Raw genomic sequence first — 23,426 nt, forward strand, 5'->3', positions numbered from 1 at the left:
ATACGGGGTGGCAAACACTTTTTATTTTATTTATCTTTTCTCTGGATCACCAAATATCAAACACTTCGTTTATAATTACAATTTAACAATGAAATGACAGACTCGTGTCTTCTTCTTCTTCTTCAGATTTTTTTTTCCACTATGCCACGGTTTGCGTGGAATCCGGGAGGCGGCGTTGCGAACGCGCAAATTTCGATGCGTGCATGTGCTCGTGCCAGATGACAATCAATGTCAAAACATGCTTCCAATGTAAATAAACGTATCGAGGTTATTCAAATCGAACCGATTTTCTTGCAATTTATTTTCCCACGCCAAATAAATTTCTTTTAATTTTTAAAATGGAGTTATTTGCTGTTCAACGGTTTGTATTGATTTATCGCATCATTATTTGCCACAATTGGTGTCGCTTCACTGTGTATTAATGCTAGTAAAATGTGTCGGTATTTTTCAGGTATGACACCGAAGAGAAACAAAATGATCCACGCAAAGAGGAACGGATATTAGAGCGGCTCAAACGGAATATTGAGAAAAAGAAAAGTGTGAAACAACAGCAGAAGGCGTTAGAAGAAGAACAAGCTCGATTGGCGGCACAAGAATTGGAAAATCAGGCTAAAAATGATGCAGAAACCGCTGAGCCAATGGAAGTGAATGAGGCCGAATCGACTGCTGAAGATGTGAAAAAGGATCGAAAATCACGCGATGTGGGTGAAGATTTTATGATTTTAGGCAATGACAATTTCCAACGAAAAGTCACAGTGGATGCTATGCTACCGAATTGGCTGGCTTATCCAACGATTATTTCGAAAAACTTGTCCGAAAAATCGACACTCATCGAAAGTGTTGACTATATTTCGCCAGAGTTGAAAAAGTGCCTTGAATCAATGAATATCGAGCATTTGTTTCCCGTGCAAGAAGCCGTGGTGCCGTATATTTTGAATGTTCACAACAAACCAACACCATTTCGGCCACGTGACGTTTGTGTATCGGCTCCGACTGGTTCGGGCAAAACACTGGCCTATGCCATTCCAATCGTACAGCATCTGTCAAATCGTGTATCGCGCGAAATTCGTGCATTAATCGTCCTACCCGTAAACGAATTGGCTGTGCAAGTGTTGAAAATTTTCCAAAAACTGTGCGAAGCAACTAACTTGAAAGTGGCGCTACTCTCAAAGTTTACACCCTTTGAAATCGAACAACAGCAACTGGTCGAACAGTTTGAAGGGAAATACTATTCAAAAGTTGATATTCTGGTAGCCACAACCGGTCGTTTAGTTGAGCATATTCACTCAACAAAAGGATTTTCGCTGAAGTTGTTGAAATTTCTGGTAATGGACGAAGCCGATCGAATCATGGAGCAAATTCAAAACAATTGGCTTTATCACTTGGATTCACACGTGAAAGAGCAGAGCGACTCGATTTTATCCGGCAAACCGATGCTCTTGTCATACGATGACTTAGATAATAATGCATCAACACAACCGCACAAGCTTTTGTTCTCTGCAACACTCTCTCAAGACCCAGAGAAACTTCAGAGCCTGCAATTATTCGCACCAAAATTGTTTACATCGATTGTCAAACAGTTTGAATCGACCGATAGTCTTGGTGGTGGTATGGATAATCTGAAGGTTCGTGGCGAATTCATTGGCAAATACACAACACCATCCGAATTGACGGAGAAGTATTGCCTCACCCAGCCCAATATCAAACCACTTACACTGTACACATTGCTGAAGGAAAACGATTGGAATCGATTTTTATGCTTTGCAAATAGCGGTGAATCGGCGCATCGATTATCATATGTGCTGCAAAATTTATTAGGAGATGATATGAAAATTGAAGAACTCTCATCGAGTTTAACGCCTAGTACGAGAAATTCGGTACTGTTGAAATTCCAAACGGGAAAGGTCGATGGTATCATCTGTTCGGATGCCTTGGCTCGTGGTATCGATATTGCAAACGTTGATGTTGTGATATCCTACGATGCACCGCGCCACGTCAAAACCTACATTCATCGTATCGGAAGAACCGCTCGTGCTGGCCGGCCTGGTACAGCTGTCACACTTCTAGTCGCCAGTGAATTGAATGCTTTCCAGGTAAGGTTTTGTTTTAGTATATCTTATTACAATACATTGTGATCAATTTCTAATCAAACTAATCGTTCTATTTCTTATCGGAAACAATCGGAATGTTATTAATTCATTAGGCAATTATCAAAGACGGTGGAAAAGAGAACGTTGAAGAGATTAAAGTCACTGATAACGCGGAAGAATCAAGGGCCAAGGATTATGCAACAGCACTGCAAAAAATGCAAATCGCGCTGAAACGAGAGAAACAAGTTCAATTGCAAAAACAATTGCACGAAAAGAACAAATCGAATGTGAGTCAATTTAGAATCGTTTTGCGATTATGCTTGAATATTTAAATGAATATTAAATGAAAATGTCTCTTTTCTTCTGATATTTCAGAGTGGCAAACGTAGTGTGATCGCTCAACTGCAATCTCAGGTGCAACGAAACGATTTCAATGGCATGGCCAACGATGAGTACAACATACCGGAGAGTTGGAAATGGGAGAATTTAGACAAATCCAAGGATAAAAAAGAACGAAAAGGCAAAAATAAGAATCGAAACAAGAAGAAAAAACAAGTCAGCGAAGCGAGTGAATGAATTTAGACGAATAAAAAGAATAAAACAGAGAACAACCATCAAATTCGTGTTAAAATAACTACAGAATATTTTTTTAAAATGTTTTTTTCAATAAATATATTTCTTAACAATAGTTTACGCATTTTTTCAATATTTACATTTAAATGTTATTAATTTGCACAGCTACTGCAACATGCTTAGCTGTATTTTTGAATCAATTTTGATAAAATTTATACTTCATCGAAAACAAAATAGACGAGAGAGATCTGTTTTGAAGTCATTAGAATGGAATTCTTTTCATATCGAAAAAAAAAACATTTAAACCCAAAAGTGGAGATGGTTCACAATGTGATAAATTCTCTACCAACCGAATACTTTGTCCACATTTGTAATGATAGAAAACCGCTTGGCTTTCACGATCATTTAAAATGAAAAACATTTATCGAAAACATTTGATGGGCGAAGATTTTCATTATAATCTTGTAGCTCTTGAACGAATATACGTGCTTACCTCTTTTTTTGTAAACAAGTAGTCCTAATTAGGGTTTTCTTTGTGAAAATTAACTGTGTATTTTTTCTGGTAACAAATTTTCCCATTTCTACAAATTATTTGTTTCCTCGGAACAAACAAAAAAGCAAGTCAGTGAGTAGACTAAATGAATTTTGAAGAAAAAATTAGAAAAAAAATTAACAACCATCAAATTCGTATCGAATATAATTCCAGCATAAATTTGTTTTTATATTATTTTCAATAAATATTTCTTAAATGTGTACGAAAAACATTTAACAACTCAATTAGTTTGTGCATTTTATAATTATTTACATTTAAATGTGATTGATTTGTATAGCTACTGTAACTTGGTTTTCACACACAATCTCGCATAAATTTGAACTGTCTAAAGACGGACCAGAAACCAGTCTGTGGGAATATATGCTCTATTGAAATGTGTCTCTAAATCTTCCATAAAAATCAATCGATTCACTCTAGTGAACATCCGGACATTCTAATGCCCGCCAATTTTCGTTTAAATTTTTTTTTTCAAACCAAACAACAAACAAAAAACAACGGAACAAAAAAAATTCATTCTACCTGACGCGTGTTTAGGCTTATTGCGAGGTATTAAAAAAAAGGAATTTTAAATCGTGTGTGTGTGTGTATTTTGAGAAAAAAAAATTCAGCGTCGTTTCTATGAAAGATTTAGACGAATTGCTATCTCTTGGATTTGTCTCCTTTCACCACGCGCCAAACCTTCATTGGCATTGCCTGCAAGTGACGAATCTGCGTGGTGCCCCATTTGTACCATACAATTCCATAGATTAAACAGATCAAACATTCTAAATAGTAGCCGTCGATGGTTGTGTCACATTTTCCGCCCATTTTCGCGCATGACTGAAATGACAACAAGAACAAAGCATGCATTCTAAATATTGGATTAACAATTGGAATTATTGCTTATTACTAACCTCCTCCTCCAATTTTGATTGGCATGTATTGTTGAATCTCAACAGTTCCAGATCATCATGGCGAGTTTGACTGCTAATGCACTGTTTCCAAGTCAATACATCGACTAACCAGAGAATAATACTTGTCGGCCAGTTGCCACCCAGATTGCATATCGTGTTCAAAAGTGTCATGTAAGTGCCGCCCACGGCTGGATCACTGATTTTCGCAAAGAATGCCATCACTGCGACGAACATACAGTATAAACATACTTGATAGAACGAATAATTCACAAGCAATATGATGTAAAGGTAAATGGGCACATCGCCATTTGAACGAATAGCATATGGAGCTAGAACAACAATTCCAGTGGCAAAAATGCCGAACAAAATTCGGAATGGAATGGCTTTAATGTAAATTTCCATTGGTTTTGGTCCCGTTGTATATTTACTAACGACCAGCGGTAAGAAAATCTGCAAAGGCACCATCGGAATTGCAAGCAATGCTAGTCGATCTTTCGGAAGGCCAGCTTCGATTAGTTTCAACGATGTCACCGAATCACATGCGGCAAATGTGAATTTCACTGTCAACAATATGGCGGCTAAGATTTTAATTGGACGCATATTGATGATTCGCCAGAGCAATTTGTATGTGTCGACAATGTTCAACTCTTCCTCAGTGGCATCTTTGTCGTCAGTCAATTGATTTCGTTCCGTTTTTAGGATAGCGACTAACGTTGTTGTTACTAAGAAAACAAGTCCCCAGAACCAGAGAAAACCTTTCAAGGAAAATCATATTTTAAATAGAGTTCGATCAATCTTTTAGAAAAAATTACTTTCAATGTTAAAATACCTGGTAATGTGATTAGGCCATTTGCCTCTGGAATCGTACGCAAGTATGTGTTACAAAATTCTTTTGACTCTAAAGCAATGAACACGACATAGCCGAAGAAGTAGCCAGCCGTTTGGCCGACACTGTTGCATGTCGATGCGTGTCCAACGTTGCATCGCTTGAGCATTGTTAATGCCCAACCATCGACAGCAATATCTTGTGTTGCCGCAAGGAAGTTTAGCGCAAAGAATAGTGCTGTCAATACCGGAACACTATCTTCCAGGTGGCCACCTTCCAGCCAATATTTCACATGCGACGACAAAACAAGCATGAAAATGCCTATTAAATACTGCGTTGGAATCAGCCATGATTTGCGACGACCAAATTGGGTCCAAAACAGTGAATCAACAATCGGTGCCCACAGCAATTTCATACTGAATGGCCATGTGGCAAAACTAAACTCTGCCTGTTGTTTGTAGCTCGCACCGCGATTTTGCAAGAGCATCGGTATTGCCGCCGTCAAGCCTAATGGAATGCCTTGAAGTAGGTAGAGGAAAAAAAGGATCGCAATATTTGCACGATCACCACGAATGTCCGGTTCCACATGATCGTGCTTATGACTTTCAATGCCCAGCAATGGTGCACCTATATCGGTCTTTTCATATCCATTTAGTTCTGGATAGTCCACAGAACGTCTCCTTTTACTCATTTTTATTCAGTTTTATTCATTCAGAATTGTCAATTCGAAACGGGTTTTTCCCTTTACGTCGTATCGTGTCTACGTATGTAACTGGTGCTCTTTTTCCAATCACAATTATTTCACTCCATACAAATATTGACTAAAACGATGTGATTTTGAATATTAATCAGTTCGATTTTTGATTTCCAAATAATCACTAATGTTTTTATAAATAAAAAGAAATATTGGAACGTTTTTGTGGTTTTATTTGATTGAAAAAGACACGTCGCCGTACATGTTTATTACATGCATAGAGCGAAAATAACATCGCTCAACACTCATCCAATATGAGACCTGTCAAATGAATACGTACTTGGAATGTGTATGTGTGTGCGTTATAAACTTGTCATTTACACTGAGATTCAAGTGTGGATTGGTGCTTTGTTTGAATTTCCATTGACATTTCAGTCAAAAGATGGCATTTACACCTATGAAAAAATCGTTTATGTGCTGCCACTGATTTCATAGCGCCATTCTCGTGAAATTGACAGCAATGTCTCATAAATGAGATATCATCTTATATACACATACCCACTCATGCAAGTTTACGAACAAAACGTTCATACGCTATTTTTATTACAATTTTTGTTGTTTATTCGCTTTCTCAAAAAATCATGCAAATAAATATTGGGTCAATTCGAAAGTTTCCGCCGCTGACATTTAAATGTCAGTTGTAACTGAGCGTAGCTTGACAAGTGAATCCAATTGCATTTTGTAGATGTGACATTTAGCAATCTAACTCAGAGCAGAAAGATTCATTTTTCGTTCTGCGTCATTGTTTTTGAATCGATTGAAAATGGATCGTGATAAGGTGTTTTTTCGAGGGGCCCTTCTTTTCTTATTTGATTCGAAGAAAACTGCCGCTGAAGCTCATCGAATGCTGTCAGATACTTATGGCGAGCAAGCTCCATCGGAACGAAGCTGCAGAGAATGGTTTCATCGATTCAAAAGTGGTGATTTTGACTTGAAAGACAAAAAACGTTCAGGTCGGCCAGAAGCGATTGAAGATGTCGAATTGCAAGCATTATTGGATGAAGACCCAATCCAAACGCAAAACGAACTTGCATTGCAGTTAAACGTCGGCCAAACAACCATTTTCAGACATTTGCACGCCATGGGAAAGAAAAAAAAGTCATAGCTAACGATGGCGAATACATTGGTTAATGTACATTTTCAATTTATTTTGCAATAAATGTATTTTTAGACAAAAAAAACGGCGGAAACTTTCGAATTGACTCAATGGAAAACTATTTCCAAATCTAAACAAGAAATTTGGAACGAATGAAATATTCAAATCGAGAGATATTTGAGATGGTTTGTGTGCGTGTGCTAGATGCACAATAATTGAAATATACTGAAGAGAACAATAGACAAATTGCAATAGACATGCCGAAGATTATGAAAAGAAAAAAACACATAATGATTTTACCGTTGCAATTTTTCGGTAAGTGTTCAGTAGCGCAAAATCATCCAAAATGAGTGAACAACAAAAAAATAAAAAAACGTGATTTACTCTGAACAATTGTTTCAATTTTAATTTGATATTCAATCAATTTTTTCATATTTTTTTTTCAACAGTTTCTATGGAATTGCGAAACAGAAGAGAGAAACTAAATTACGCTGAGGCTGGATCGACAGATTATAATGATGAGCTTGAATATGGTTCAGATCAACTATCACCTAATCTCGAAGATGGTTTAGATCAACCACCGCCTACCGAAATTTCCAAAACTGATGAAAAAGAGGATGTTTCAGTGTGCTCATCCATTAGTTCAACACGAGAGCCGAAGCTTGGTATTGATAATTCACAGCTGATAGAACTCCGAATCGGTCCCGTTAATTGCCAAAGTAGTTCACATCACCAATATTCTACTCAAGTATTTATTGAAACATTCTTCAGACATAACATTTAAAACTGTATTGATTTGAGTGGATAATCATTATGTGCCTATTTTTAGGTAAGCAGACGTGCAAATCTCAACTCAAAAATCCAATCGCCATCGATTTCAAGTTCATCAAGCAGCTCGTCTCCACAACATGAAAATAGCAAAACGAGAAAACGAAAACAAACAAGAGATGAGATCGAAAAAATGAAAGCAGAGTGGGAAATCGAAAAAGAGCGAAAGGAAATCGACCACAAGCATAAAATGGAACAGAAAAGATTGGACCATGAACTGTTGATAGCAAAAATGGAAATGGAGCATGAGCAATGGATGGCCAAAATGGCGAAGAAGCATAAGGAAGAGATGGAAAAAATTGAAAAAAAAGAAAAAATATTAAATACATTAAAAGTAAATTGTCAAAAATGTCAGAAATATGACAAAAGTAATCAGAACAAGTGAGCCAATTTTAAAATTTAAAAAGAAAATGTTCTAAAAATGCCTTCATTATTCCGAACAAAATAATTAAGTATCGTATGATTTTTCCTCTTAAAATAAATTTTCATAATAAAGATACCAACTCAGAGAAATAATTTGACTTTTCCTTATGAACTTTCGTCGATCGAACACTTAATTCAACACTTGCAAACCGCACTTGAATTGTGCGGTTAGATTACATACAAGTTTCTCTTCTGTAACTTCTGATCGCTATCGTCTGTGTCAAACAGGCAAATTGTAATAAAAAACAATGAAAAAATCTAAACAACAAACATTTTTATTTGCATTGAATTCTTTATTTAATGGTATGCATTCCAAATGTTTTTCAATTTGATTTTTTTTTATCATTTCTAACTTAAAATGAGTAAAGGCGACCACCAGAGTCGTGATGTTGCATAAAATAAAGTGAAAAATGGAGTAAGAAAAAACGTTTTGGATAATTTTGAAATGAAAAAAAATTGTAAACAGTTAACAAAATAATTTAAAAATTAATCCCACTAATTCAAGAGACTGGCGTATTGAGCTTGTTGTGCATTATTGACAACAATTTGATTGAAAATGTCTGGGTATCGTTGGCGGCTATCCCGTAGGAAATCAGCCAAAATGTTTCGAGTTTCTGTATGGGAAAAAGCAATGAAAAAATGTTGAAAATTAAAATTGATGTACTTAGTTCATGCAACAAAAAAAAATAGGCTGACGAAGTTTTTCCAATCAATTATTTTCGATACGTACCATCATCTTTGTACTCGTTTTCGCCAAGAACATGAAGGCCAACCACGATGACGCGATCCAATGTTTTGAGGAAAGCTTCGCTACCTTGAGCCAACAGGACGTGGAACGCTTTGAAGACGGCTTTGTTTTCGTGGAAGTCTTTGCGAAGTGGAATTTTCTGTACAAAAACTGGTAGCACATGATCCAAAGGAACCAGTGTACTGTTTGACGTGATCATACGAGCCAATGCACCGCAAATATTGTCAAGTACACCTTCTTCTTTCTCAACCGCAACGATCTGTGACAATGCCTGCAACACTTGTGGGAATTGTGCGTATGCCTTTTCTCCGCTGAACAGTACCAATTCACCCAAACCGAAGACAGCGTTCTGACGTGCTTCCTCGTATTCATCTTGAACGCCGGCCAAATAAAGTGGTAACAAAGTATCGAACCAATTGGCTGTGCATTGTTGAAGAGCCGAGAAACATTCTGACAACGTGCCGTATACTAAACTGCGTTCACTGTTCAAATCTTCATTGTTACGGGATTTTTCCAATTTTTCCAAAAGCAATGGTAAGGCACGACTGAAGTACATTTCAAACTCTTGTGGCTGAAGTGAATGTCCCAATTTTGGCAGCACCTCACCAGCCAACTCACGTAGAGCAACCAAATATTCGCTATCATCATTTTCCTCATCGCCAGTATTATCGTTGAATTGGCATGCCACTTTCGATGCAAGCACATCATGAATGCAGCTGAAAATGTGATTTTTTATGTCCTCATTGAATAAAGCTTGACTTTTCATGGTGTTCAAGATGACGCTGTATGCCTCAAACACAGCCATAGCTGTATGGATGTCTTCATCGTTCTTTAATTCTTCGGCGAACTTTGGAACGATGATTGACACAGCATTTTTGGCACCATCGATATTATTCAAATTGAACAATGAAACCGTGAATTGAGCCAATGCTTCAGTTGCTGACTTGCGGATGTTAACGTGATCCAATTGCTTGTAAATTGATTCGAAGCACGGTTGCAAGTATTGAGCAAAAGCCGGTCTATAAACGGAAAATGATTTTAGAAATCGGGAATAATTGTCATTCGATCTTTCAATCGAATTAATTTCTTACTTTTCTCACAAGTATCATCTAAAAAAAAAAATTCAACTCACCCAGTGTATTCAGCCAACAATTTTAATGCCAAGATTGCTTCTTCTTTCTCATCCCAGTAAGCGTTGTCAACGCTGTAGACTTTAATCGAGATCAAATTGAATGAATGTTATTAATTTTTGTTTGAACTAAACCGCTATTTCCAAGTATATTAAAAGGATGAATTTAGAAAAAAAAACTTACAAAGATTTTCATCGTCTTCGTCATCTTCATCATCTGACAGCTCGAGGTCGATTTCTTCATCAGTTTCTCCATCGCCATTTTTGTCGCCTTTGAACTGTGGAACCAAACCTTCTGAACTCTTCACGCTGTCAAGCATTGTTTCGACAATTTTCGGTAGGAATGGTGCCATCTCAGCATTAACAACTTCAGACAATGCGCTCAACAAGTTGTACAAGCTCGTCTTCAACTCTGGCTCTTCGTTGTTGGCCTCGGAGAGGAGAGTGAGGGCAAAGTTCATTGTGTCATTGGCCAATGGCATAAAGTTTTCTTTGCCAATTGTACGGGCAAGGGTTGCGAGTGTGTCAATGGCTCGTGGTCGCAATTCTAAAATGTCTTCGTTATCAGTTTTTACCAAATAAGCCTTCAATCCTTCGATCAATTGTGGGAAATATGGTAACATGTTGCTTTTTGCTGCTTGTGCCACCGCACCCACAGCTCCCAATGCCAAATCGCGCAGCTTCACGGAGTTGGCCGGATTGAGTGTTTCAAAGAGACGTTCCAACAATGCTGGCAAATGTGGGATAATTTCATCCTCTAAATTTTCGCAGAACACTTCGAGCGCATAGAACATACGTTCAATTGATTTTGGCTCAGGTTGACCATTCTGTAATAAAATAACCATTGAAATTAGATAAGTCGTTACAAAAATTTAACTTTTTTTCAATTGGTCAATACTTTTCCTCTTTTTTCGGTACAAAATATTTGAAGAAAAAAAAAACAAAAAAAAACAAAACGAGATAAAAACCACTTACTCTAATTTCATTGCAAAGGCTTTGAAGGAACTCGAAAAGGATTGGCAAAATTTCATTCGCATATTTACTGATCTCTGGCTGCAAAAACTCTGCAAATTGGCCCAATGAGAAGAAGGCAGCGTTGCGAACCTAACGAATTCAAATGAAATGTTCAATATTAAATTCTCAATCCCTTAAAATCGGTATCAAAATCAGAATAATGCGATTCTTTTTTTCATCATTTATGGCCACTTACAATTGGATTTGGATCGGAGATGCCATTTTTAACACAGTCCAAAAGAACACGAAGGTATTTGTTGCAAATGGCTTCGCTGCATCCTTCGGCAATGACAGCAATCGATAGATAAGCGGCTTTCTTGTACAATGGATCGTTTGCCTGAAGTGCTGGCTCCAACAAAGCCAACAATGGTGGAATCAATTTCTCTGGTGGAATGTGTAAGGCTAATTCGTTCATCGTTTGTGTGGCTGACGTTTTTGGTGATGATTCTTCGGCAAAGTATTCTTCTTCATCTTCGTCGTCACCCTCTTCTGGTGCGGTGGCCATCAATTTGAATACCACTTGAACGATTGGTTCGACCAATTTCTGTTTGATAATCGCCTTCTTCTTCAAACGCACCAACCAACCGATGTATGACACGGCACGAACACGCACCGAATCCTCTAATTGTTCATTGTTCGATACTCCCAAACAGAAATCGATGAGTGTCTTCAAGCTACCGTTCAACAAAGTTGGTGTGTAATCACAAAGATTTTCCAACACATCGAACGATTTCATGAATTGATCGGCATCGTGCACAGCGAATGTGGCCAATGCCTTGACAATGTGTGGAATGGCTTTTTGGTATGTGGCCTCGGCGTTGTTGTGACCCAAAATGAATGGCACCAAATTGCACATTCCTAATAAAACGTTCGAAATGACCGGTGTTGCCATATTTTCACATTGTTCAGCGGCCAAAAGTGCCGATGTAAACATTTCGCAAATGGTATCAATATGCGGTATAAATTGATCGGGTGCGGTTGCTGTGAGTGTGGAAAAAATTGATGTGCCAACTTCACGTTGGGCAACATTTTCCGATGCACAGTGATCGAACACGAATTTCAGCACTTGCAACGTGTATGTGCCAGCTGGCGAATGCGAATCATGCTTGATAAGCGTTCCAACAAATTGTGCGATTGCATTACGAACCGGCTTCTCTTTTTCATTGACCAAAGCATTCAACATTCCCTGCTTCATACTAAATGGAATAAAAGAAAATCATGTTTTTCGGTTACATTCTGACATTTGCATTATTCGAAGATGGAATTGAAAGGGGCATGCAGAGTACTTACATTTCTTGATGATCAGTTGGCACTTGTTGCCAATTTCGCAATTTGCCCAACCGTTTGGTAAGCAAAACGGCAGCATATTGCCGATGTTGCACTTCTGGTGAACTCACAATGACATCACAGAGAGCTGAGATTGCTTCTGGCCGCTTGAAGGCTTCCTGTAAATCGGCTGTCGCCTGTGTCAAACGAAAAAAAAGAAGAAGAGATCGCATATGTTAGTTACAGCTTCAACAATTAACAATTCTGTCAGGCAACATGGCATATAACAAATAAATGAAATAAAAGTTCAGCAATCGCTTTATCCTTCTTAAAATGTATCTTTATTTAATTCAAGTTGAATAGAAAAAAGAAAACAGTTAATAAATTCGGTTGTACTAGATTTCTTGTAAAATGTTACTTCTTTTGAGATTGTGTCATCGGGTGGAAGCTAAGACCGAAAACAACTGTGGCGACGCGAGCGCCCTCAATTCAAATAGGAAAATCAATGTAATTTCATAATTTTTTTCTGAACTAAACAGCGCGCCAATTTGAATTTTGTTGATGCTTCCACCCTATGGATTGTGTCTGTGTGTGTGTGGAATGGTCTCCAGCAGAGACAGTGATTATCGTTTGGCTACAATTTTTTGCAATTGTTTGTAGTACCAATTAAAAAATTTGAGTTTATCATGTTGTCTCCAGCCATCGGTATTCAATTCGATCATGTATGTGATTTTATCCAGATACTTTTCTTCGTGATAGTATCTCTTGAGATTGTTCAATAGATTTTGAGCATAAGCTGGTGTTGATCGGGTTTTCAATATCTCTTTTATGACATCTTTCAAGCGTTGCGGTGTCATTCTATCAAATTCACAATGTTTCGCTTCGGTACTAACTGTTTCTTCGACCGTATCTTCGATTTCCATCGAATCAACGGGTTTTTCATATCTAAAACAAATAGAAATTTGGTATCCGAAAAAAGTATTAATAAAATGCGCTAGTATGTTTTCACACCGTTTGTTTTTTTTTTTGCTCTATGTTTCTATTTACCGCTTATATTTGCCGGCGTATGGCATAAGAAACATCATTTGTTCCATGTGTCGCCAATGAATTGAGTAGACAGGACTTCGATAAGCGTCACTTTGATCAATGTTAACTCGATTTGTTGCAAATAAAAATTGACGCACCAATTCACGCCATTGTTTCTTGCAATCAGACACTGGGCAATCAGAAAATGGTCAGTGGTTTTCCATTAGAAAAATTGTTTCGTTTTTTTTTTCTTTTCTCCCTTTTTGGGGGAAAATGTTCAACGAAGTTTATTCTCAACTCACCGGTTCGATTCAGATTATTAGCGATGAGATTCCAATCGCGGACAATGTCAAGTAAATTGCCCGTAAACTCGTGATTGTTGTTCGTTGATGTAACTGGAATTGCACTTGAAACTTGATTTTCGATGATGATAATCAACGTACTACTCTCTTTATTTGACCACATTTTTGGGCACACAAAATAGTCTTTCTTTCTTTTTTTTTGTGATATGTTAACTTGCAAAATGGCTTGAGAATTGACAACTGAAGCGGTTGATATGCAGTATTTAAATGATTTTCGATGAACATTAGTAGGAATTGGCACTCATTCTGTTTTTCTATCTTTTTTGACCTCCGACGAATGTTTGCTTTGGGCCAAAGAATATTTTAACTTTCGGTGCACTGCCGTAAACTAATTTGTTTACTGCTGCAAAGACAAAATGGTGGTACAATAAGTTGATTTTCTTGATTGAAACAATATTTGCATACGGATTTCAAGGGAACAGGAGAAATGGAAAGGAAAACTAGACAAAACAAAATTTGTGTGTGTGTGTGGGATGTACTTATTTACAATGCAACATTAGCCAGACGCATAATGGGGCAATGATAAGTACGGATGCTCTATGATTTTTGCGAGAAAAAAATAAAACAAATGAAACGAGTCATTTCCATGAAAATCCTCTTTATGACTTTGTGTACACGTATTGAGCAGTAGCATTGATCTTGCTCATGCAAATCGCTTTTAATTACTGCATTGGGAAAAAACATACCTTTTTGCGTGCTTGTATTGCAATTGGACGGAATGGTATGAATTTTACCTGCATTCAAACACTATTCACATTTCTTTTTCAACTGCTGATTTGTTGTTTCTTTTTGTTGCAAAGGCAATGTGATGAAAACGTCTACAATACATTACAATGTTTTTTTCTCTTCTGCTTGAGTCGACAAAAATATACTACATACATTCAAAAAGGTGCATTGTGTCTGAATCACAGCCACGTGTTTATTATTATTAAGCATTGTATTGAAAAATCACAGAGCAGATGTTTCATCTGCTGAATCATAAGAACAAGAAGACAATTTTTATGTGTTTGACGGTAAAAACGGCTGTGTCTTATGACTGTGTCTATGATACGGTTTTGCAATTTTCTGGATTTAAAAAGATCGAAACATTGAGTTCGTCTAGTCAAAATGGCATTACTTATTTTCATCTGTTGAAAATGTGGCACGTTATAAATCGAAAGAAGTCGAAAAAGCAAAGCAAAAAAAATGCGATCGTTAAGAATAAATAAATTGCGTTCCAAATAATCAAACGATTATTCTTTCGATAGCCGCTCGGAATGCGAGGATGTCTTAGTTTGTATGTATGAAATTCAAATGGAAATCAGAGACATGAACAGCAAATAGCGCGAACGAGATGAATGTCAAAACAGTAACACGCATTTTATCATCAAGGAACGACAGACAGATAGACGAAACGCGATTGAGCGTTTAGCGCACAATTATTCCTGATTAGAGTGAGCGTGTTGAGTCATGAAATTTGCGTGTTCAACATGAGGAACACATTTAGCTGGCCCCGAAAATATGATACAGATACAGAATAAAATCGAAAGAAGGAGAAGAAGAAAAACGGCGTGCGTTTTGGATTCGAACAAAAGTATAAATAAATTCATGGAATTTGCAGGAAGAGCACATGACTCCTTTCGATCGAGAATGATGATCGAACCACGCACTGATAAATTCGATGCGTATGCGTACAAATGAGCTCACATTCTTTTGTTAAACGGATCAAAATCACACTTGATGATTTTTGATTGTGTCACTATAAGCCACGCTCACTGTATACCGCTTCACAAAAATATTTGCGCGCCCCATTGTGTGTGCGTCGCGATATTCTCTGCTATTCATATTTGCTGTTGTTGTTGTTGAAATCTTATTCTTGCCGCTCGTTTGCGTTCTTTTTTGTTGTATCGTTCGTTGGCATTGTCACCATCTTCGTATCCCTGTCTCTGTGTGTCTCGTACACGAATGCACATTTCGAGTGGTCACACCGAACGAAAAACAACAACAAATGTTCGCATAGAAACTACCACAAGCAGCAATAAAACGGTGATTTGCCTACCAAAAAGTCATTTTTCGCTCAACACACTTTATCATTAACATCTAATTGAGTCATTTGGCACATGAAACATGCGACTCTCGATGTTATGGTTATTGAAGGTGTAAATTGTTCAACAAATTTTTTCTCTTCGAAACGGAAACAATAACAACATTCTCAATTGACAAACACAATCATTTTGCGTTCTTTTTGTTCGTTTTTCATTTCCTTTTGTTTTTGGCATGAAATTGAAATGATCATCTTTGGCACAAAATATGCGCCTTTGATTTGATTCAAGCCATTTTTATTTATAGTCTATTTACGGTAAATAATAAATTCATACACTTTTTTCTTTCAATTCGAATATTTTATGGAGAACAATGACACGCTCAGTTCCGTAACCGAAACTCAACGCTGTTGCAACGACGAAAGGTGTGGATTCATCCAAACCTTGTGCGGAGATATGGTATTTAACGCCGAATCAATATGAACGAACAAAAAAAAACCAATCTAACGAATGAAATAGAATAAATTTCTTAACAAAAAAAAAGGGTATTAGAATAATTGTTCGCGTTGTACGATTTGATAACCACGTGCTTGTCATCGCAATGGCATTGCTAGCGGCGTAAATTGAAAAAAAAAACTGCAATCACTTCAATGCGTGTTCATACAGGAAAAAACCCACTCGTAACAGCAACAGTAACAAAAATCAGAATATACAAAAATGCTTCATGTCTACATCAAATGTATCATACCTTTTGGATAACTGCGTTATCGGCGACCAACAAATTAGCGATGATTTGCTCCATGTTCAATAAAAAGAAAACAACAATAAACTAATCCGTCTAATTGAGAGTTGATTATGTTTTCGAGGGATTAACTCCTTTTTATATTATTCACACTTTGAAATTCACTGATTTGCCACTGAATTCGAACAACTGAATCATTCACGTTGTTCCCAACACCCAAGAAATCTGATGCCCGCAAATGTGTTAGCTGCGATGCTTTCCGACACAAGGAAACGACTACTCGATGAATTTTATTGTGCAAAATTATTTTTATATTGCACAGTACACACAGAGACACAACCGAACGCACATCTGATTGAGCGGAGATTTCGTGTTTTTTTGGTATTGCGCGCTTTTCGTATCGGCATGCAACGGTGTGTGCGTGTACGTATACCGTCGATGTTACATCTGTTTGCAGCCGATTGGTGTGTGAGTTGGGCTTACCAAAGACCTAACCTAACAAAATTCTGTGTACAAGCATGCTGCTTTTGCCATGAAATCGAAATCGGTTCGGCGATTTCGATTGAAAAACTTGGCGCTGCTATCTCTCGCACCACAAATGACACACAACACTCTTCGTGCAGAACGAACTGTCATAACAAACATTGTTTGCATACGGAATCTCTCCTACCAAAACATTTTGACTTGGTCGTTCGATATTGGATTTTGTTTTTGTTCAGTTTCTAAAACACCATGGAACCAGCGTTAACATCCGATCTGGAAAAGGATTTAATTGTATCATTTGCTCGAGGTGGAAAAAAAGTAAGTAAAGCCCTATATTTGGTGTTCTCTCTAGAAAACATTAAATTACAGCGGATTTGTTTGGACGAAGTGTTGCTGACGTATTTTCTTATTTCTTTGGATTCTTTGTAGAAAAATCAAGCGTTCAATTTTGTGGTATTTATGGAGAAATGTGAGAAAAAAGTCAGTGAGGAACTTCAAACAGCCCGCATGATTGAACTACGAAAATCACTGAATTTCATCAAAGAAACGGAATGGCAATACGAACCAATAGAGAAACACATCGGACAAGCATAGATCAACTTCAAACATGAAGAATTTCTATTTTAAGTGTTTTTTCTCGATTTTTTTTTCTCTCATTCATTCATCCATCGAGACTGATTAGGAAATCAATACATGGACTCGGCGTACCATGAGTCTAATAATAAATTTTGCATGTATTTTTTGCCCCTGTCGCACCAAATCGATTTTGGGTGTGATATTTATTTTATATTCTTAGTCAATAGCCGTTGTTTAATAAATATAGACCAATTTTAAACATTCGCATTTTTTTTCCTGCCGTGGATATTATTTGGCGTAGAAGATGTATTTCAAAAATCTGACTAAATGATTGGATATCATGGCAATTGGGAGCAAAAATCTTATATTCCAATTGAGTAAATATTCTGTATTTCAGGTGAGAGAAAGATAAATTTATTGCAATTTACAGACCACTTTGCGAAGGGAGCGCTGCTGTCGTTTTTCGCAAATGTCAAACTGTGTGTTGTTATGATTTCAAATTGCATAGCTACATCAATTCGATACGGGTTTGTGAGCAGCCGAATTGTATTTTGATTTAAAAAAAACGCATTTAATTGGGAAATCATTTTCCAGAGGTAAATATCCATTTGATTATATTATTTAATTAGTTTTTTGGTTGTTTTCTGTTCTAGTGTAATAAATTCACAAAGTTCAACTTTTACTGTGTGTACTTAGCTGTGTTGTAAAACTATTCGCGCAAAAAGCAATTTCAAGAAATTTACAGTCGTGTAACAATAAAATCCAAGACATTTTTAAACTCTTCCATTTGGCTAGAAATAATTATTGCCTTAAGGCAATCATTTCATTTTTTGGTAATCATTTCGATACCCTTTCAAATCGCATTTAAAGCCGAATGAAAATCATTGTTTCCTTGCCCCTCCTAGTAACTCACGTGTATGGCATCAAATTTCACTGCATACACTTTTTTATATTAAACATTTCTTCAAGTCCTAGCCATTTTGAATTCCGAAATTTTGTCTAATAACAATAGCAACCATAATGCACTTGAAATTGCTCTTTGTTGGAATATGTACAGTTGCGTAGTGTGCGACAATTTCAGCTCATACACGTTTTAAACCGAGTTTTACTTCAGTTGACATTTTGTTTCATTCGAATCAACAGCACAACGCAACAACTGAGTTATCGTTGCAAGTGTGAGCGCATAGCAGTGTAGTCCAGACCACGCTTCTCAATCGACACGAAAACCCAAGCAAAATGTATCTTGCCAGTTATCTGTACAACAGATTATTTGCGCCAAAGCCAACCCGAGACCACTATGTTAAGGAATACCAGGCGATTTTGGATAAAATAAACTCATTTGGTAATGATGAAGATGCTGGCGACCCAAATCGTCACGTTGAGGAATCGTATATGCCGGACGCCGTGTTCTTTCGATACAAAGGTAAAATGAGTCATCCCATATCACTAGCATTTTACTAAACTTCCATAATCCGTTTTCCAGGCAAAGTGACACATTTGTATTCGGATGGAAAAGGCCGAATCGATGACAAGTACATGTTCAACAGCGAAGCGTTGGCACACAAGAAAGTGAAAAAGGGTGACCGTGTGACATGCACTGCACGCAAAATATCTGAAGATCAGCCAATTGTCATCTACAAAATTGAGTCGATCGACCAAGATTTTTGGACAATGGATGAAGATGGAAATGATGACGATTCCAACAGTCCGATACCGTTGAACAATTACATGAGAGTGTTGAGGGGTGAAATCATTCTCAAACACAACGGTGAAATATTTATGGAATGCGCGGAAGTTACGAAACCGATGAGAATGGTGATCAGCGAAATTGGATGTGGATTCAATCCAATGGTTGGCGATCAGGTGGAAATCGAAGCGGAATTTGGCATCAACCGGGAAAATTCAGCTGACTACGTAGTGATTGGTTACTATGGGATGAAAGTGAACGAGCAAAAGTTTATTACGGGACAAATTACATCGTTCAAGAAGAAATTGCGGTATGCACCTAGAGAGAATTGAATAAAATGCAAATACGTATCTATTTCACTCATTTGTACAGTTTCAGTGAGACTTTACGATATTTGTCCATGATTTTCCATGCTCGACTATATTTGAGTCTCTGTTAACCTGAAACACAAAATAATCACAAATTGTTGGCGTTTCTTTTCAGCTATGGACTAATTGACAAAAAGTACATTTTCTACTTGGATGTTCTGCAACATTCAAGTAATCAGAATCAAGTGCCAAATCTAGGTGATACGGTCGCCGCCGATGTCATTTCGAGCCATCAAAAGATTGATGATCATGAATTCTTCTATCGATGCATAAAACTTTGGAAAGTCCGATCAAACCAACACAACGTCGGAGCCGGTGCATTTGAACAAATGGCAGGCGATAATGACAATGAGCCGGAATCAGATGATGAAATTGACAGTGAAGATTGTGATTTGCTGTTCACCAAAAGTGATGCATTGAAGGTGTCATTTGATAGTGAACATAGTGAACAAAAGGGTAAAAAGGTCATCGAACTGACTGTGTTGAATAAATCTGATCGCACGCACCGCATTTCTTCAGCAACACTCAGGAATCAACTCATTGCATCACAAGTCGATTGCACGGAATTGTACAAGCCACATGATGTCAAGTCAGGCGGTAATTTTGTGTATCGAATTGCGTTGGTTGGCATTATCAGCGGTGTGCACAAAGTCAAAATCGATTTTAAAATTGACAACAAGCATTTGGTGCGTCGATGCATTACGATGGATGTGAAAAATGTCGATGAAATCGAAGGTGCACGCATTACACATTCAAAGGCATACACGAAAAAAATTTACTCGGAAAAGCGTGAAGTGGTCAAAGGTCATGCTCCGGTCTCTGCACCGCATTTCATCGATAACCGGTGAGTTCAGATGTTTGATTTTCGATTTCAAAAAGGCTAATAGAATTTTCGTTGTCATTCGTGAATAGGTTGGATCGTTTTGAGGTGCCGAAGGAATTGTTTGAAGAGGTAATGCAAGCTAATAACAACGTCGACATCTACGATTTACTTGAACGCGACAGCGGCGATTTGCTTAGCGCACTGAAAAAAGACAATTACGCTCGTTTCTTCCATAAATTGTTGCATTTCGAAGAGATTTTCATGCGTCATGAATTCCGAATGTATGATCAAGATCGTGGACATTTTATACGCGATGGTGAGTACTTGGCATACGAAATGAAGAAAAACGTGTTCGAGTGCCGTCCATCCATCGTCATTGGAGATATGATCAATGCCGAAAGTTTGCTTGAAACGCAGAACAACAAACCGAAAGAGTATCAAGGTTTCATACACAAAATGACCAGAAATCGTCTGCTGTTGAAATTCGCTGACGAATTCCATAGTCTGTACGGTGGCGAAGATTATAAATTAATCTTCAATTTTTCACGCGCAAAGTTTATCAAGCAACACAATGCTGTTGAACGGGTGTTCAAGAAGCTGTTGAACGGCAATTCGGAATATTTATTCCCCAATACAATCAAGTCGGGCAAACGACCACAGATGGACGTTCAACTGATTGAAGGCGACATAATTTTGGATTATCCAAGACAAAAGGTACCATGGTACAATTCGAAGCTGAATGAAATTCAAAAACAAGCCGTTGTAAGTGTGCTGCGAGGCGAAGTTCGCATGTGCCCATATTTGGTGTTTGGACCACCGGTAAGCTATTGAACCTGATTTTCGTAATTTTCCACTCAGAATACAAAACGCAGGTACATGTGTCGAAGCAATTTTAGTTACAAAGTGTATTTCTCCCCATAAGGGTACCGGTAAAACGTCTACATTGATTGAAATCATATTGCAACTGTACAAGAAAGGGAATAGCCGTTTAGTTGTGGCGGCTCCGTCAAACAGTGCCGCTAATTTGATAACAAAGCTGTTGGCTGATAGTGGTGCTTTGAAAGTGGGTGAATTTGCCCGAATCGTTGGTCAGAACAGCATTGAACGCGGCCAAATACCCGATGATTTGCGTAAGCATTGTATAACTGTTTCCATTGCCGCGCCAAGATCAACCGTTCAACCGGAAAATCCATTTGAAAATGGCATACGCGTGCAGTGTGACTCAGAAGTGATTAGCTTGCATCGCATATTGGTCAGTACGTGCAGTACATACGGTAATTTGTTGCAAATGAAATTCAAGGCCGGCCATTTTACACATGCCATCATCGACGAAGCTGGCCAATGCACAGAGCCAGAAATTGCAATTCCGATTTGTTTGATTGACAAGGATTACGGTCAAATCATTTTGGCGGGTGATCCACACCAACTGGGTCCAATTGTACTATCACCAGTGGCAAAGAAGTGCGGTTTGGACAAAAGTTTGCTATCACGACTTTTAGATCGGTTGCCATATCACAAAGACGTTGGGGTAAGAAAATTCATTCCTTTTTTTTTTCATTTTTATCTCGATCGAGTGAAAATAAGGCTGAAACAATTTTTTTTTTCTCAAAATTGCAGCGAAAAGGTGGTTTTGATGATCGAATGGTGACACAATTGTTGCATAACTATCGTTCATTGCCAAGCATTCTATCGGCATACAGCAATCTATCGTACGAATCAAAATTGATTCCAAACATTTCGGACCAAGACAGCGATGAACAACGCATTCTCACAACGTTCCAGTCAACCGCCAATCCAAATCTCAAATTGAATCATTCGCCAAAGTACGGTGTTTATTTCATGGGCGTTATGGGCAAGGATGAAAAGCCATCGAATTCAACATCGTGGAGAAATCTAACGGAAATCAACAAGGTAACAATTAAAGTTTATTTTTTGACGGTATCGATAGCCATTTGCAATATCAACATGAAACAATTTCTTAACACACACTTGGTGTGTTCATGGAACATATTTTTTTGTTGTTGTCAGGTGTCATGGATTTTGGGCGAATTATACAAATCCGGTCTAACCGAAGATGACATTGGTATCATAACTCCGTATGCGTTACAAGTGAAAGACATTCGACTGCAGTGCGATGCATGCCATGACGGTAAGCTGCCGAAAATCGGTAGCGTCGAAGAATTTCAAGGGCAAGAGAGAAATGTCATCATCATTTCAACTGTGAGATCTCAACCCAAACACATTTCACACGATGGCAAATACGGTCTTGGCTTCATCAACAACAAAAATCGATTGAATGTCGCCATCAGTCGCGCAAGGTGAGCCCATAAACATACTAAATATTCACATAATTTATACCATTTTAATGCATTCTTTTCAGAGCAATTCTCATTATTATTGGCAACCCACGTGCCTTGGCGCTGGACGACAATTGGCGACAAATCATCTACGATTGCTTCATCAATGGAACATACTCTGGCTGTGAAATACCGAAAACAGTACGCGAGCCATTAGAATAAGTCTCAACATTATGTTTAACGTAATTGAACAATATTGAATTTTTTTGCACAGAAAATTGAATAATCATGTCAGGACGATCACAATCGAATCGATTTTTTACACATAGAGTATTCTCATATTAGCAAACTATTTTTTATAAGAGTTTTTCATTAGAATTCTTTAATGGAATGGAATTTCCAACCCTCACTGCAACCAAAAAAAAAAATTCTGGGAATTTTTGTTAGCAAAAAAATCATTTTAAATTCACATTCAGGCGGATTTAGAGTGCTTCGTATCAAGTTGACCATAGCCATTTTCGTTTTGTTTATGGCTTTAAAAAAAATTATCCAAATGTAAACAAATCGATTGCACCGAATGTAATATTATCAACAGTTTTCTGTTGTTGTTTCAACATACAAAAAAAAAAAGTTGTCATTGAAAAAGCAGGCGAATGCCTATCATTCGATTTTCATGAAATATTTCATAATCTTAACTGATGAACCATTGAAAAATTGAATAAATTCTACGAAACATTTGTTACAAAACTAATGAAATAAGTCTAATTTATTTGTTCGACTTAATCGTTTCGTTTGTATGATTCAGAAAAAAATTCAGTACTAAATCGAATGGGTATAGTTGGTTTGAA

The 23,426-nt window shown here is 37.5% G+C and overlaps 5 protein-coding genes across 7 annotated transcripts; 3 read left to right on the forward strand and 2 right to left on the reverse strand.

Annotated features, from left to right (window-relative positions):
• The first annotated feature begins 125 nt into the window (after window positions 1-125).
• On the forward strand, window positions 126-2,778 carry LOC129578180 (probable ATP-dependent RNA helicase Dbp73D). The gene is made up of 4 exons (XM_055466357.1): window positions 126-361; window positions 452-2,093; window positions 2,204-2,377; window positions 2,466-2,778. Exons 1-4 carry the CDS (start codon window positions 339-341, stop codon window positions 2,664-2,666), a joined length of 2,040 nt encoding a protein of 679 aa, XP_055322332.1. The 5' UTR covers window positions 126-338; the 3' UTR covers window positions 2,667-2,778.
• Window positions 2,779-3,350: 572 nt separating this feature from the next.
• LOC129578181 (acetyl-coenzyme A transporter 1) lies at window positions 3,351-6,054 on the reverse strand. Its single transcript, XM_055466359.1, has 3 exons — window positions 4,939-6,054; window positions 4,110-4,864; window positions 3,351-4,035 (listed from the first exon to the last, which is right to left on the reverse strand). The coding sequence occupies exons 1-3, from the start codon at window positions 5,624-5,626 to the stop codon at window positions 3,856-3,858; spliced, it is 1,623 nt and encodes a 540-aa protein (XP_055322334.1). The 5' UTR covers window positions 5,627-6,054; the 3' UTR covers window positions 3,351-3,855.
• A 19-nt stretch (window positions 6,055-6,073) lies between these two features.
• LOC129578187 (uncharacterized) lies at window positions 6,074-8,126 on the forward strand. 2 transcript variants are annotated; one of them, XM_055466368.1, is made up of 3 exons: window positions 6,074-6,195; window positions 7,235-7,533; window positions 7,615-8,126. In XM_055466368.1, the coding sequence occupies exons 2-3, from the start codon at window positions 7,240-7,242 to the stop codon at window positions 7,996-7,998; spliced, it is 678 nt and encodes a 225-aa protein (XP_055322343.1). In that variant the 5' UTR covers window positions 6,074-6,195; window positions 7,235-7,239; the 3' UTR covers window positions 7,999-8,126. The 2 variants fall into 2 exon arrangements, with proteins under 2 accessions (XP_055322343.1, XP_055322342.1); XM_055466367.1 differs by having other exon boundaries at window positions 6,178-7,100.
• Window positions 8,127-8,308: 182 nt separating this feature from the next.
• LOC129578184 (importin-4-like) lies at window positions 8,309-16,895 on the reverse strand. Of its 2 annotated transcripts, XM_055466363.1 has the most exons (9): window positions 13,522-13,919; window positions 13,241-13,409; window positions 12,218-13,138; window positions 11,124-12,123; window positions 10,889-11,017; window positions 10,098-10,740; window positions 9,917-9,995; window positions 8,767-9,803; window positions 8,309-8,650 (listed from the first exon to the last, which is right to left on the reverse strand). In XM_055466363.1, the coding sequence occupies exons 3-9, from the start codon at window positions 12,424-12,426 to the stop codon at window positions 8,532-8,534; spliced, it is 3,216 nt and encodes a 1,071-aa protein (XP_055322338.1). In that variant the 5' UTR covers window positions 12,427-13,138; window positions 13,241-13,409; window positions 13,522-13,919; the 3' UTR covers window positions 8,309-8,531. The 2 variants fall into 2 exon arrangements, with proteins under 2 accessions (XP_055322338.1, XP_055322337.1); XM_055466362.1 differs by lacking the exons at window positions 13,241-13,409; window positions 13,522-13,919 and adding an exon at window positions 16,351-16,895 and having other exon boundaries at window positions 12,218-12,390.
• On the forward strand, window positions 16,857-23,329 carry LOC129578183 (probable RNA helicase armi). The gene is made up of 10 exons (XM_055466361.1): window positions 16,857-17,145; window positions 17,257-17,999; window positions 18,547-18,826; window positions 18,887-19,400; window positions 19,574-20,302; window positions 20,371-21,100; window positions 21,204-21,809; window positions 21,899-22,192; window positions 22,310-22,599; window positions 22,662-23,329. Exons 3-10 carry the CDS (start codon window positions 18,640-18,642, stop codon window positions 22,798-22,800), a joined length of 3,489 nt encoding a protein of 1,162 aa, XP_055322336.1. The 5' UTR covers window positions 16,857-17,145; window positions 17,257-17,999; window positions 18,547-18,639; the 3' UTR covers window positions 22,801-23,329.
• The last annotated feature ends 97 nt before the right edge of the window (window positions 23,330-23,426 follow it).

Source organism: Sitodiplosis mosellana, unplaced genomic scaffold (assembly GCF_009176505.1).
Source record: "Sitodiplosis mosellana isolate CC-2019 unplaced genomic scaffold, AAFC_SMos_1.0 Smas_scaffold_6226, whole genome shotgun sequence".
NCBI lineage: Eukaryota > Metazoa > Arthropoda > Insecta > Diptera > Cecidomyiidae > Sitodiplosis > Sitodiplosis mosellana.

What these genes read in the sequence shown, in the direction of transcription:
- LOC129578181 (XM_055466359.1), bottom strand. Translation starts at nt 5,626, where the DNA reads ATGAGTAAAAGGAGACGTTCTGTGGACTATCCAGAACTAAATGGATAT. An exon ending in TGGCCTAATCACATTACCAG is followed by an intron (nt 4,865 to 4,938) that starts GTATTTTAACAT and finishes TTTCCTTGAAAG; the next exon opens with GTTTTCTCTGGTTCTGGGGA. An exon ending in AATCAAAATTGGAGGAGGAG is followed by an intron (nt 4,036 to 4,109) that starts GTTAGTAATAAG and finishes TTGTCATTTCAG; the next exon opens with TCATGCGCGAAAATGGGCGG.
- LOC129578180 (XM_055466357.1), top strand. Translation starts at nt 339, where the DNA reads ATGGAGTTATTTGCTGTTCAACG. An exon ending in GTGAATTGAATGCTTTCCAG is followed by an intron (nt 2,094 to 2,203) that starts GTAAGGTTTTGT and finishes TTAATTCATTAG; the next exon opens with GCAATTATCAAAGACGGTGG. An exon ending in ACGAAAAGAACAAATCGAAT is followed by an intron (nt 2,378 to 2,465) that starts GTGAGTCAATTT and finishes CTGATATTTCAG; the next exon opens with AGTGGCAAACGTAGTGTGAT.
- LOC129578187 (XM_055466367.1), top strand. Translation starts at nt 7,043, where the DNA reads ATGCCGAAGATTATGAAAAGAAAAAAACACATAATGATTTTACCGTTG. An exon ending in TTTACCGTTGCAATTTTTCG is followed by an intron (nt 7,101 to 7,234) that starts GTAAGTGTTCAG and finishes TTTTTTCAACAG; the next exon opens with TTTCTATGGAATTGCGAAAC. An exon ending in ATCACCAATATTCTACTCAA is followed by an intron (nt 7,534 to 7,614) that starts GTATTTATTGAA and finishes GCCTATTTTTAG; the next exon opens with GTAAGCAGACGTGCAAATCT.
- LOC129578184 (XM_055466362.1), bottom strand. Translation starts at nt 16,404, where the DNA reads ATGGAGCAAATCATCGCTAATTTGTTGGTCGCCGATAACGCAGTTATC. An exon ending in CCAACTGATCATCAAGAAAT is followed by an intron (nt 12,124 to 12,217) that starts GTAAGTACTCTG and finishes TATTCCATTTAG; the next exon opens with TATGAAGCAGGGAATGTTGA. An exon ending in TTGTTGGCTGAATACACTGG is followed by an intron (nt 9,804 to 9,916) that starts GTGAGTTGAATT and finishes TTCCGTTTATAG; the next exon opens with ACCGGCTTTTGCTCAATACT.
- LOC129578183 (XM_055466361.1), top strand. Translation starts at nt 18,640, where the DNA reads ATGTATCTTGCCAGTTATCTGTACAACAGATTATTTGCGCCAAAGCCA. An exon ending in ATTTGGTGTTTGGACCACCG is followed by an intron (nt 21,101 to 21,203) that starts GTAAGCTATTGA and finishes TCTCCCCATAAG; the next exon opens with GGTACCGGTAAAACGTCTAC. An exon ending in GTCGCCATCAGTCGCGCAAG is followed by an intron (nt 22,600 to 22,661) that starts GTGAGCCCATAA and finishes CATTCTTTTCAG; the next exon opens with AGCAATTCTCATTATTATTG.